The sequence below is a fragment of the Arachis hypogaea genome, chromosome 13 (assembly GCF_003086295.3).
Source record: "Arachis hypogaea cultivar Tifrunner chromosome 13, arahy.Tifrunner.gnm2.J5K5, whole genome shotgun sequence".
NCBI lineage: Eukaryota > Viridiplantae > Streptophyta > Magnoliopsida > Fabales > Fabaceae > Arachis > Arachis hypogaea.
The window spans coordinates 11956102-11970706 of NC_092048.1; the positions used below are offsets into that span (position 1 = coordinate 11956102).

The 14605-nt window shown below is 33.7% G+C and overlaps 1 protein-coding gene across 1 annotated transcript; it reads left to right on the forward strand.

Annotated features, from left to right (window-relative positions):
* The first annotated feature begins 10151 nt into the window (after nt 1-10151).
* LOC140177444 (uncharacterized) lies at nt 10152-14386 on the forward strand. The gene is made up of 2 exons (XM_072210549.1): nt 10152-11888; nt 12488-14386. The coding sequence occupies exons 1-2, from the start codon at nt 10152-10154 to the stop codon at nt 14384-14386; spliced, it is 3636 nt and encodes a 1211-aa protein (XP_072066650.1).
* Nucleotides 14387-14605: the final 219 nt, after the last annotated feature.

A 14605-nucleotide genomic window follows, 5' to 3' on the forward strand; every position in this document is an offset into this window, starting at 1 on the left:
GGTCAAATACTCAATAAGAAGATTATACCACATTCGTCCAGATTGTTTTAGACCATATAAAAATCTTTGCAATTTAACTGAGTATAACCCTTGCGAATATTCACTGGATGGTTTAGATATCTTTAGTCCTTCGGGACTTTCATATAGATATCCCGATCTAATGAGCCGTACAAATAGGCTGTTACCACATCCATTAAATGCATATGCAGTTTATGATATGCAGATAAATTGACCAAATAACGCAATGTTATCGCATCCACTATAGGGAAATACGTTTCTTCATAATCTATACTGGGCCTTTGTGAAAAACCTTGTGCCACAAGTCGGGCTTTGTAGCGCACAAATTCATTTTTCTCATTTTGTTTTCTCACAAGTACCCATTGGTATCCAACAGGTTTTACATCTTCAGGTGTACGGACTACAGGTCCAAAGACTTCACGTTTTGCAAGTGAGTCAAATTTAGCCTTCATGGCTTCTTTTCATTTTGGCCAATCATTCCTTTGTCGACATTCTTCGACTGATCTTGGCTCAAGATCCTTACTTTCATGCATGATATTTAATGCCACATTGTATGCAAATATTTTATTGACAATTGTCTTATTTCAGTTCTATTTCTCCCCTGTAAAGACATAATTTATCGAGATCTCGTCATTTTCACAATTTTCAGGTACCTGAACGTCTTCTGGCGTTAAAACTATATTAGAATTTTGGACAACTGCAAGTGTCTCTACAATGTCTTTTTCAACAGGAATAGTATTTACCTCTTTTCTCTTACGAGGATTTTTATCTTTGGAACCGACAGGCCTGCCACGCTTTTGGCGTGTATTTGCTTCAGTGGCTATTTGTCCTACTGGAACATCAATTCGAATTGGGACATTTTCCGCCCTGCCACGCTTCTGGCGTGAATTTGCTTCAGTGGCTACTTGTTCTACTGGGACATCAATTCGAATTGGAGCATTTTCCGCTGGTATATAAGATTTGGTTATCCTCTTTGTATCGGAAAATGCATCAGGAAATTCATTTGCTATTCTTTGCAAATGTATAATCTTTTGAACTTCTTGTTCACATTGCCCTGATCGAGGATCTAAATGCATCAACGATGATGCATTCTAATTAAGTTCTTTTTCAGGAAACTTATTCTCTCCCCCTAATGTTGGAAATTTTGATTCATCAAAATGACAATCCGCAAACCGGGCTTTAAATACATCTCCAGTTTGTATCACAAGATACCTCACTATAAAGGGAGAATCATATCCAACATATATCCTCAATTTTCTTTGGGGTCCCATTTTGGTGCGATTAGGTGGTGCAATGGGAACATATATCGCACACCTAAATATTTTTAAATGGGAAACATTTGGCTGCTGGCCAAAAGCTAATTGCATAGGAGAGAATTGATGATAACTCGTTGGCCTCAAACGAATAAGTGCTGCGGCATGTAAAACAGCATGCCCCCAAACCGAGGTCGGGAGATTTGTTCTCAATAGCAAGGGTCTAGCAATTAATTGGAGGCGTTTAATAAGCGATTCTGCTAACCCATTTTGTGTGTGAACATAAGCTACCTGGATGTTCAACACTTATTCCATTAGCCATACAATAAGCATCAAAAGCTTGGGAAGTAAATTCACCAGTATTATCAAGACGAATTGTTTTGATTGGATTTTCTGGAAATTGTGCTTTTAATCGAATAATTTGAGCCAGTAATCTCGCAAACGCTAGGTTGCGAAAAGATAATAAGCACACATGTGACCATCTCGAAGATGCGTCTATTAGAACCATAAAATATCTAAAAGATCCACATGGTGGATGAATAGGTCCACATATATCACCTTGAATCCTTTCTAAGAATTCAGGGGACTCAAATCCAATCTTTACTGGTGATGGCCTTAAAATTAACTTTCCTTGAGAACATGCAGCACAACAAAATTCACTAGTTTTAAGAATCTTCTGGTTCTTTAGTGAATGTCTATGAAAGTTTTCAATAATTCTCCTCATCATGGTTGTTCCTAGATGACCCAATCGGTCGTGCCAAGTTATGAAATCATTTGGACTAGTAAACTTCTAGTTTACAATGGCATGTGATTCAATTGCACTAATCTTGGTATAATATAACCCATATGAAAGTGAGGGTAATTTTTCTAATATAACATTTTTATTTAAATCATGAGTTGTGATACATAAGTACTCATGACTTCCCTCATTCATAGTCTCAATATGATATCCATTTCGGCGAATATCCTTGAAACTTAATAAGTTCCTCTGAGACTTGGTAGATAATAGTGCATTATTTATTATAAATTTTGTTCCTCCGGAAAACAAAATTATAGCTCTTCCGGAGCCTTCTATCACATTGTCTGAGCCAATAATAGTATTAACATATTCTTCTTTTGGCACAAGATGGGTAAAATATATATCACTTTTAAGAATAGTGTGCGAACTTGCACTATCCGCAAGGCAAATATCTTCAGAATATGTCCTTGCCATTTTTTTTCAAAGACAAATGATAATAATAATAATAAAATGAGTAGAAGTACATGCACAATAAAATTATTCACATGAATACTTAACAAACACATGTATCAAACTATTTTATCATTGATCAAATAGCCAATATTTCCTTCAAAATCCTTAAAGAAATTAGATACATCATAATGAGTGGTGGAATTTTCATAATTTGAAACAACATTTATTTCCTTTCCTTTGTCATCCTTTTTCAAGGATGCTTGATAAAGATCAACTAGGTGTCTTGGGGTACGACAGGTACGTGACTAATGGCCCTTTTCACCACAGCGGAATCATTTATCCTCAATTGATTTACATTGCCCATTGTTTCTTTCTTTATCCCACTTCTGGTGAGATTTTTTCTTGTGAACATAATTCATTTTCCTTCCATAATTTTTCTTGCTACCAAAGCCTTGCCATTTACCTCTTCTGAGGGTTATGATTTGTCGCATTTGCTTCAGGAAATGGGGCGGCGCCAGCTGGGCGCGCTTCATGATTTTTTAAGAGTAACTCATTGTTGCGCTAAACAACAAGAAGGCAAGAAATTAACTCAAAAAAAAAATTTTTTAAATCTTTTTTCTCGATTGCTACTGCAAGAGCACATTCGAGGCATGGAAGGTCGAGAAAGTTTTCTCTAACATATTGGGATTGAGGAAGTATCACATGATTGTACCTTTCTTCAAGGTCTTTCCACAGATCTGCAAGATCTTTTAATGTGGGATATTCATTTTTCAATCATACGTCAAGATGACGACGAAGAAAAATCATGGCTTTGGCTTTATCCTTCTGGGATGTATTATTTTCAGCATTAATGGTATCTTCAAGATCCATTAAATCAAGATGGATTTTAGCATATAGTATCTATGATAAATAATTGTTTCCAGATATATCAAAAGCATTATATTCAAGATGTGAAAGAGTTTCGACACAATAAAAATTTGTTACCTGGAGTCTTCCTAAAATTTGATCAGAGTCTCATGCTGATAACGTGTTGTAAAATAAATAAAGAAGATGTACTAGATATAAAATAAAGATGTGTAAATAGATAACTTTAATAATAATATTTACTACTTCAATATCTCACACTAATAGAAATGTATTAATAGTATATATTAATACTTATATACTAACACCCATAGAGAGAGAAGAAAATAGAATTTATAATATTAAAGTGCATGAAAGAAGAGAGAGATAAGAATGTTTTATTATTGCTTGTGTATAATGCATGTGACGATACCTACTATTTATATATGTAAATTGAGTTTATTTTTAACTTTCATTTATTAGTTTTTATCTTGTAAAGTGATTCATTTAATATTAAAAAAAGATAACCACTCAAAATATACGTAATCATTCATCTTTATCATAACATTTGGTATAATTATTTTTAACATTTAAAATAATTTAATAGATATAAATAAAATAAACAGTAAAATATTTATATTTGAATACATTCGTAATGACTCTTGCTTCTTTGACTTACTAACTTCGTAGAGTCAGCGCTAAGTTACTAGCTTATCGCTAGCCAAGTTTATTTTAGGGCTATTTTTTTGCCTATTGAATAAAAATGGGTATAATTTTTTAATATTAAAAGTTATCGTGTTTTGTAAAATTATGGGGCTGTACAATTTAGTAGAAAGTGAATTGTCAGATCAATATTTTTTTTAACTTATAAAAATAATATACAAATTATGTATTATATTATTTTAATATTAAATTATAATTTACAGACTACGTATTATCAGTTTAATATGTATTCAGTATATTGTATGCTTATACATAATAATTTTTTTTAATACTATAAAATCCTATTTTTTTATAACATTAATATAAAATTTTATTTATTCTTTAATATTAAAATAAAAAATCCTTATTTTAGTCGAAATAAAATCACAAAAAAGCCCTGGTTCTCAACTGGGTTTGTCTTTTCAGGATGGAGGACTACCCGCGGAAATATTTAAAATTTAATATATTAATAATTAATAATATTATTAATTATTTTTTCTATACCATTACAAACCATTTGGTTTGTATATTGCTCGGAAACAAACAAACCGTCATAACAACAGTATATGTATCTTTTAGAGATATTGTAGAAACTTACACCATTGAGTTATTCCTTATTTATTGTTTTAAGTATAAGAAAAATTTGTATATCAACTAGAAAAATTCTATATTAATAAATTTAAAAAGTATCTTCATATGTATTTTAGAAAACAATTCACTCCGAAAAAAAAAGTAAGAAATACAATACTTTTAAAAATTAATTTATTATTAAAATTAAAAAAATATACTAAATTTTAGATCTTAAATTTAAATTATTGAATTAAAATATAATAAATAAAATATTAAAATTTCATTTTTTTAATTAACAAAAAATATAATACTACTTAATAAAGAGCGTTTAAAAAACGAATTTTGAAAAATATAAGCTAAGTATTTAAAACTATAAAATATTATGTGTAACAAAAAATTATTATATATTGTGTATAAATATATATATTTTTGTTTTATATATTTTTAGTATATTTATATTTTAATAATTATTTATATAAATAATTAATTTGATAGTTATTATATATATATATATATATATATATATATATATATATATATAGTATAGTTATTAACATTAAAAAATAAATATATAATTTTTTTATCAATACACTAAACAATGCCTAAATAACTTAATGTATATAGTAAAAAGAAATTAAAAAAAAAAAAACTTAACGTACGTAGCTATCCCTATAATGTAGCCAGCCGCCCATATTTATTCCTGAAAATATTTATATTCCAATACATTAGTAAAGATTAAGCTTATTAGTCTGATCGCAGAATGAGCACACCCTATGATAAAAATATAAGAAAAATGGCGGCTACTCCAATGATAAAAATATATGATAAATGGCGGCGCCAAAAATTTGTGCTGGACAATGGGAAAATTATTAATGTCCCATGTTAACATGTTGTTGATGATCTGGTGATAATTGGTTTATTAAATTAGTGTCGGGAAACTGAATTTAGCCAAAAACCCGAGTTTGAGCTAAATATCCGGTTTAAGTTGGAAATTTTTAAAAATTAGTTTAAAATTGATGGTAACGAGTGACTAAGAAAAAGTGGAGTTGAATTTTAGTCTCTTTTTCGTTTGAATATTAATTTCTGACTTTTAAAAGAATTTTAGAATAGGAGTAGAAGAGAGAGAATCATATTTATTTAAAAGTATCTTGATTCAGCTGCTAAGTGTAATGCAACCTACATTCAGTCTCTATCACAACAGTGATGGAATTTCACTATAATCATCAGATTACATGCATCAATTCTTCCCTAAGAACTACCATTTCTATCTGGGACAAATCCAGATTTTATCCCCAAATCTGAACTTGACTTGGACACCTACCAAACTTTCAACCGCAAAGTGCTAACCCAACTTGTAAGGGAATCCCCACAGGATTATGAAACACAACATACAAGTGTACAAAGGAACTCTTAGAAATCTATGGCTTTTTCTTTAATTTTGCTCACTGCCTTTTTTCTCTCACTGGCTTTTTCTTACAAACCTCACTCTGTTTGCCTTTTACCATGAGACTCAGACAGACAAAACTAAAGAAAAAAAATAAAATGAAACCCATTGAAGGAGAAGAATTCTGTTAGCTTAGGGTAGCTATGAGAGCTCTGTGATTTCTCTCCTTGATCTCAACCCTTAGCCGTTCACCCTTATTATAGAAGGGGAAGCTTCCAAGGTTGAAACCAGTTCAACCAAGCTAGCAACATCTTCTCCAACAAACAGCAGCGGTTCGGACAGAGAGAAGAGAGAGGAAAAATCGAAACAAAACTGTTCTTGCTGAGTTTGGCTGGTGTATAGTTCGTCCATCGATGAATGTCTTCAAGCTTCTCGTCGGGATGAGTTATACGTCGGCAAGGAGAGAACAAGGGGGTGGGTATCTGCAAAAGACATACACTCCGACGTTCAAGTCAGTAAGTGTTTAAGAGATATAAGAATAATTCTATGAATATAGAATGTAAGACATGAAATAGAAATTATTATGTGTTGTATATTATAATAATTCTATGAATATAGAATGTATCTAGAATGTCTAGTGTATATAGAAATCGGCGCCTTTTATAGGCATAGAGTTGATGAATAGAGTTGATGGTATGACCGTTGATCATTAAGTCAGAATAATGGTCATTAAGTCGGTAATGAAGGTGTTGGTTACAGAATGAATGATAATTAAGGCCGAGTTATAACTTATAATGCACAATAAAGACCGAGTTATAAGGTGACGGATCATAGCCTCCAAACTTTGTCTGCCGATCATATGATCCAGGCTAAGCTTAGAAAATAAAATGATTTATAACTCGGTTAAAAGATAAGTGAATAATGATATGATGAGCCCCAAGCTTAGTCGGGTTATTATGTCGGCACTTATTCAAAAAATAATTGAGTGATAAGAGTTATTCAATCAAGATAGTTGTGTGGGGGATACTTTTCTGCTTAAGAACAATTTTAGCATTTGATTGTATGTGAACTGAAAAGTTCAGAGATAGATATCCATTGACGGAATCGATTGTATGATCCTAGGATATAATGGTTAATTGTTTTGGGAATTTTTCCGGCCCACAACAACTTATTGATAAATTTCTCGCTCATAGCAATTAGTTATTGATTATTTACAATTTATAGTGAAGGTCTGACATGAATAAGATAAATTGAGAAAATGAATAGGTATAAAGTCGCAACATATATTGAGTAATATATATTGTAAAAGTAAAATAGTTAAAAGTAAAAAATATACCTTAAAAGTTGATAATTGTAGAGAAGAAGATGACATATATGAATGTCATACATGCCAAATGTGAATATCTGAATTTTATTTTGTAGACATGCTTTAATTTGATAATAAAACAATAAGATAACAGTTATTGAATTATACATTTAGTATAATGTTTCTAGCAGTTACAGTATGACGAAGGATATTCCTCGTGTAATAATAGTAAATTTTGAATGTTTGCATGTGTTTTTGTTTAACTTTTTGTATTAAACAAATAGTAACATAAAAGTTAATAGCATAAAGTGAATAGTGTAACAGTTATATACAATTGATATACACTTAATTTTTTATGGAATCCAATTTTAATATTTGAACTCATCATTATCGTCATTTAATTGTATAAATGAAATCATTAAGCAATAAGAATATAATACATAATGAAATAAAAATGCAATTGACATGGTTGTTATATGTCATTATTGTATAGGACATATATTGAGGTTTGAATATAACTAATAAATCAATAAATATTAGTTTCATAAAATATAAATGCAAAATTATGTTGAATAAAATATATAATTTTACTTGTGTAAGTAGAGAACTTTGAAAAAGTTAGCAAAATTGATAGGTGAGTTTGTACTTGGATTGATTGAAAACCGATTTTTTTTTGGATTGGTTGAAAGTCGAGTTTGTTCTCGGATTGATTATGACATGTGAAATATTATGATACGTTAGATTAAAATTTGATAAAATGTATTAAACAAAATCTTAAACAGGATTGTTGAACTTGGTTCAAAAATTTAAATGTAATTCAAGTTTTATGAACTTGAGAAGAGTAGGAATAATTTTACTCGCTCCCCACAGACGGCGCCAATTGTTCTTGCTGAGTTTGGCCAGTGTATAGTTCGTCCGTCGATGAATGTCTTCAAATTTCTCGTCGGGATGAGTTATACGTCAGCAAGGAGAGAACAAGGGGATGGGTACCTACAAAAGACACTCCGACGCTCAAGTCAGTAAGTGTTTAAGATGTATAAGAATAATTCTATGAATATAGAATGTAAGACATGAAATAGAAATCATCATGTGTTGTATATTATAATAATTCTATGAATATAGAATGTATCTAGAATGTCCAGTGTATATAGAAATCGGTGCCTTTTATAGGCATAGAGTTGATGAATAGAGTTGATGGTATGACCGTTGATCATTAAGTCAGAATAATGGTCATTAAGTCGGTAATGAAGGTGTCGGTTACAGAATGAATGATAATTAAGGCCGAGTTATAACTTATAATGCACAATAAAGACCGAGTTATAATGTGACGGATAAAAAACTAACATGCATGTACCTCTCTCAACCATTTTCATCAAGCTTCTTCAATCTGAGCCATTGATCTTGACTTTAGTTCTAAGAAAGAAGTCTGACCCTTGATGAACCTCTGATCCTTGACAGCTCCTTCCTCTACGTAGCTCCAATAGCTACCTTCTGTCTTGGAATAACAAAAATGAAAATGAGCTTTACCCACTGAGATCTTCTTCTCTGACCAAGATTGATCTTTCCTATTTTTGGCATGAAAGATATTGAAACTTCTTCTTGAAATTTTGCCTTCAATGGCAAAGATCTAGCCACACCATGCTTCGGATCTTCCTTTTGTAAATGCCATTATCAACCTAGCCTTTTTCTTCTTCATAGCTTCACTGTAATTGTACTTCTATTCTGATAACTTGTTCACTCTTCTTTAATGAGTGAAGTGATCAAAACAAAGAGAGACAAAAGAGAGAAGATACAAAGCTTTCAATGTACAATTAAATGAAATTGAAATCCCACTAACAGTCCCCAAGAAGTGGAGTAACGTGTGAAACATTTAATGAAATTAAATCAATTTAAATTTTCTCTTTCAGTTACTAAGGCATGAACTTAAATTAATTAAAATTTAAATTCCATAACCCATGGAGGTAGGTAACAGAATAATGCATGCTCCACTTCCTTCTTTCTTCTTTCAATTTGGACCATGATGATGTTAGGCCAAGAGAGAATTTTTGTTTGGGCTTTAACAACTTCTTGGGCTAATTTTGAATTTTCACACAATTCAACATTCAGCCACTTATGTTGAACCAAGAGATGTGTGACTTAATTTTGTTTGAAAATCAGAATGGGCTTCTAATCATTGGCCAATCAAAATATTATTTTACTTTTCCTGCACATTAACAAACACATTAACAAAATAATTGGAAGCAAATATTAACTTAATAATTTTTTAATTAATATTTTTAATAATGCTTTGATTATCACAATTGTCACATGAGTAAACACGTGGAGTAACTTGTTAGAGTAGTTAGTAGCTGAGTTAGTTGTAAATATAGTTAGTTAGGAGGCTAATTGTTGTTATATTAATTGTTGTAACCAGCTGTAAAATAAGTGAAGAAAACCCTGATCAATAAAGAATGAGTCTTTGAGACTGTGAGAGAACTTTTATTGCTCTCTGGTCACAATTCCCATCCTGTGAAGTTCTTCCATTCTCTTCCTGAATGCTTCACCACTGCAACATGGTACGGTGAGCGTGGAAGGAAGAAATCAGTGAGGAATTAAGCTTCAAAAAGGATGAATCGATAGAAACTTCGTTGAATTTCACTACTGCAGTTTTTCCCCCTTTCTTTTCTGCTGGATTTTCCCTTCTCTTTTCTGAATCTTCTCTCATTCTTCGTCTACTTTCTTTCTGTTCTACTACTTTCTTCTCTTCCTTTGAGACTCAAACAATAGAGACTAATGAGATCTGTGTTGTCTGAACAAGATTCAAGATTCAGGTAACCATTTTCGATTAGCGAGTCTTGGGAAGAAGATTACGCAATTAATTGTGAATTCCAACGTCAGTCGCAAATGGCATCAGAGGCGAATCCAAAAATCGATCTGCAAACGCTAACAAATCTTCTGAGTCAGCTAAATCAGATACAGTCGAATTCAAGTAGAAACCAGCAGAATCCAGCATTAGATCCCTCAAGTCCATATTTCTTGCATCTTGGAGACCGTTCAGGAACAACCCTAATTCCTATTGCATTAGAACACAACAATTATCAAGTTTGGGAAAGAGCAATGTGGAGAGCCTTGAGAGGAAAGAACAAGATCAGGTTCATAGATGGTTCACTTCAGCGACCAACACAAAAAGATCCACTGTTTGATGCGTGGGAAAGATGCAACACATTCGTGGTTTCTTGGATCAACCACTCATTAAGTCTTAACATAGCTAAAAGTGTCATTTGGATCAACTCGGCGGAAGAACTATGGAGAGAACTGAAACAACGCTACTGCCAAGGAGATATGTACAAGATTGCTGAATCGGAAGAAGAGATGTATGCAAGCAAGAAGGGAGAACTATCTGTGACAGATTATTACACGCAATTGAAAATAATCTGGGAAGAATTAGAGAACTTTTGCCCTGTACCAAACTGTTCCAGATGCATTGATAGGTGTACTTGCAAGCTAAGTATCATGAGAAATTATAGAGAAGAATCCCAAGTGGTAAGGTTCTTGAGAGGATTAAGTGATCAATTCGCCACTGTGAGATCACAACTCATTATGATGAATCCCATGCCGAAGTTAGAATCTGTGTTTGCCTCCATTTTGCAACAAGAAAGACAACTAAACATGCTTGAAACTCTGGATAGCAATGCACTGATGGTGAATGCAAGAAGCAGTAATGCGAATTTGAGAAGTGAGGTCAATAATGGAAATATGAGAGGCAGAGGGGGCAGAGGCAGAGGGGGAAGAGGTCAAAAACAATGTACCTACTGTGGAAAGTTAGGCCACTTAATTGACGTATGTTACAAGAAGCATGGATATCCTCCCAATCTCAAGAACAATCAGAGCTCATTTAACAACATAGTTGCTGAAGATGATTATGAAGACAGCAACATGCAGGTGCAGTCCCAGAGAGAGATGGATGATAGGTCTGAGCCTCATTTTACTTTAGAGCAGAGGGAAGCATTGCTTGCTCTCCTGCAAAACCAAGAATCTCAACCAAGGCATAGCATCAATCAAATCAGCACCACCACTCTCCCATCCAACAAAGGTATATCCTACATCATGTCACTTTCTGTTTTTAGCCCAAGGTCCTGGGTTATTGACTCAGGTGCCACCAACCATGTAGCTTACTCACACAAATCCTTCCACAGAATTTATAAAATTAACCCTGTGATCATTAACATGCCTGATGGAACTAGAACAATTGCAACACTAGCAGGAAATGTCTTTTTTCTTAATAATTTACAATTGTTTAATGTGTTTTACATTCCAACTTTTAAATTCAATTTGATATCGGTTTCAAAATTAACTATGGATTCTGAATGTCAACTGATTTTTGATGAAAATGGTTGTGCAATCCAGGAAAAGAAAACATTGAAGACAGTTGGTGTAGCTAAACAGAGAAGTGGATTGTATGCATTTGAAAATTTTCAACCTGTTGCAGCTACTAACTACTCTAACAAGTTACTGCACGTGTTTACTCATGTGACATCAAATTCAGCATGCATCAATACACACACATCAAAATCATCATATCCTGACCATTCTGCATTGTGGCATCTTAGGTTAGGGCATTTGCCAAATCATAGAATAAAGGTGATGCAAAAGACATACACTGATTTACAATTTTCTAGTTGTAATAAGCCATGTGACTCTTGTCACTATGCAAAGCAAAAAATAAATTTCTTTGTACCAAGAATTACACAAAGTAAGAACAGATTTGATGTTGTGCATATTGACATTTGGGGTCCAATAAACACTGTATCAATTTCTGGTTTTAAATATTTCTTAACCATAGTAGAAGATAAAAGTAGATTCACTTGGATTTATTTCATGAAAGGAAAAAGTGAAGGTGCTGAATTAGTTAAAAATTTTGTTAAATTAATTGAAACCTAATTTGGTATCACTATCAAGAAGATTAGAACGGACAATGGACCCGAATTCAAACTTAATGCTTTCTATGCACTAAAGGAATCATACATCAAACATCATGCGTCGAGACGCCTCAACAAAATGGAATAGTTGAGAGGAAACATCAGCATATTCTAGAAATAACAAGAGCACTGATGTTTCACTCCAACTTGCCCAAAAATTTTTGGAATTATGCTGTGGCACATTCAGTTCACTTGATGAATAGAATTCCCAGCAGTATTTTAAAAAACGTCTCACCATATCAATTATTATATGATAAACAGCCGGATATTTCATATCTAAGAATCTTTGGATGTTTGGTGTATGCATCTACACTAGTGAATCATAGAAGAAAATTGGATAAGAGGGCTAGAAAGTGTGTCTATCTTGGTATAAAGGAAGGAGTTAAAGGACATTTACTGTATGACCTTAGCAGTAGAGATATCTTCATTTCAAGGAACACCATTTTCTATGAATTCGTTTTACCTTTTACAGTACAGGAAGCTGTACAAAATGAGAAAGTTGAGATTGAGACACACCCAGACTTTTGCATACATGATTTGCATACATTTGATGATCCCTTGTGCATTGAAATTCAACAATCACACACACAACCAGGATCACAACAGCAAACTGCATCTAGGTTCCCATCCTTAGATCAAGCACCATCAGCATCCTCTCATACTAATATTCCTATTCCATCACACACTCCCATTATGCAACCTTTAAGAAGGTCCACTAGGGAGACAAGAAAACCAGCATACCTTGCGGATTTTCAATGCATGACTACTTCATCAGCTCTATTAGCTACACCAGATTTCAGCACAACTCATTTTTCACAATGTCTTCATGAAACTTTTTTTGAACATCAGTTTGACATTATTCATGATTTAAAACAAAATTTCTTTGAACATTCCACCCTGCTATTGTTTGAATCCGCCATACCAGATTCAGCTTTACCACTCATTCCATTATGTCCATCCTCCATTGAATTTGCCAATCAAGTCACCTTTCAGCCAAAACACATTGAACCCAAATGCTATGCTGAAGCTGTCACTGATCTAAAATGGCAAGAAGCAATCAATGTGGAGTTAAATGCTCTAAAAGAAAATAAGACTTGGACTCTAACACATCTTCCGGCTGGAAAAAGGACTGTAGGCTACAGATGGGTGTTTAAATTGAAACTCAATGCTGATGGAACGGTGGAACGCCACAAGACCAGATTAGTGGCACAGGGCTTCACCCAGACGGCTGGGGTGGACTATCTTGAAACATTTAGCCCAGTTGTGAAGATGACAACCCTTCGAATCCTACTTGCCATAGCAGCAGTCAAAGGCTGGTTCGTGCATCAATTGGATGTCAACACAGCCTTCTTACATGGGGATCTTGTTGAAGAGGTCTATATGAAGCCTCCTCCTGGACTGTTCCTCTCTGACCCGGGACTGGTATGCAAGTTAGATCGTTCCCTTTATGGTTTAAAACAAGCCAGCAGGTGGTGGAACACTAAGCTCACTTCCACTCTTCTCTCGATTGGTTACTGTCAGTCTCGAAGTGACTATAGCCTCTTTACCAAATCTACAAAATCTGGTTTCACAGTTATACTAGTATATGTTGATGATCTAATTGTTTCAGGGGATGACATGGCAGAGATAAGCTTCATCAAACAGCATTTGCATCTTTTGTTTAAGATCAAAGACATTGGTGAACTCAAGTTCTTTCTTGCCTTGGAGGTGATTCGAAGCAAGAGGGGGATCATGGTGAATCAAAAGAAATACTGCCTCGATCTCTTGAAGGATTATAACCTACTAAATGCCAAGCTAGTAGCAACACCAATGGACTACACCATCAAATTGACCAAGAATTCAGAAAATCCGTTGCAGTCTAATACAGAGTATAGGAAGCTGATTGGAAAACTGATCTATTTGACCAATACTAGGACAGAAATTGGATATGCTGTTGGGAGACTAAGTCAATACCTGGATTGTCCCACAAACATACACTTTGAAGCAGCATTGAGAGTTTTGAAATACTTAAGAGGAACACCAACCAAAGGGCTGATGTTTGCAGCCGACACAGATTTAACACCCACTGGTTTTTCGGACAGCGATTGGAGAACTTGTTCAGATACAAGGAGATCAACCTCAGGCTACTACTTTTTCATTGGCACTTCAATTGTGTCCTAAAAAAGTAAGAAACAAAGTACAGTCGCCAAGTCGCCAATTCTTCATGTGAGGCTGAATATAGAGCTCTAGCAATGGCTATACGGGAGGCACAGTAGATCACTTATGTGCTGCAAGATCTGAGAATAAGGCTTGAAAGACCCATTGGAATATACTGTGATAGCCAATCTGCATTGCATATTGCCGCTAATCCCGTATTCCATGAGAGAACCAAACATATAG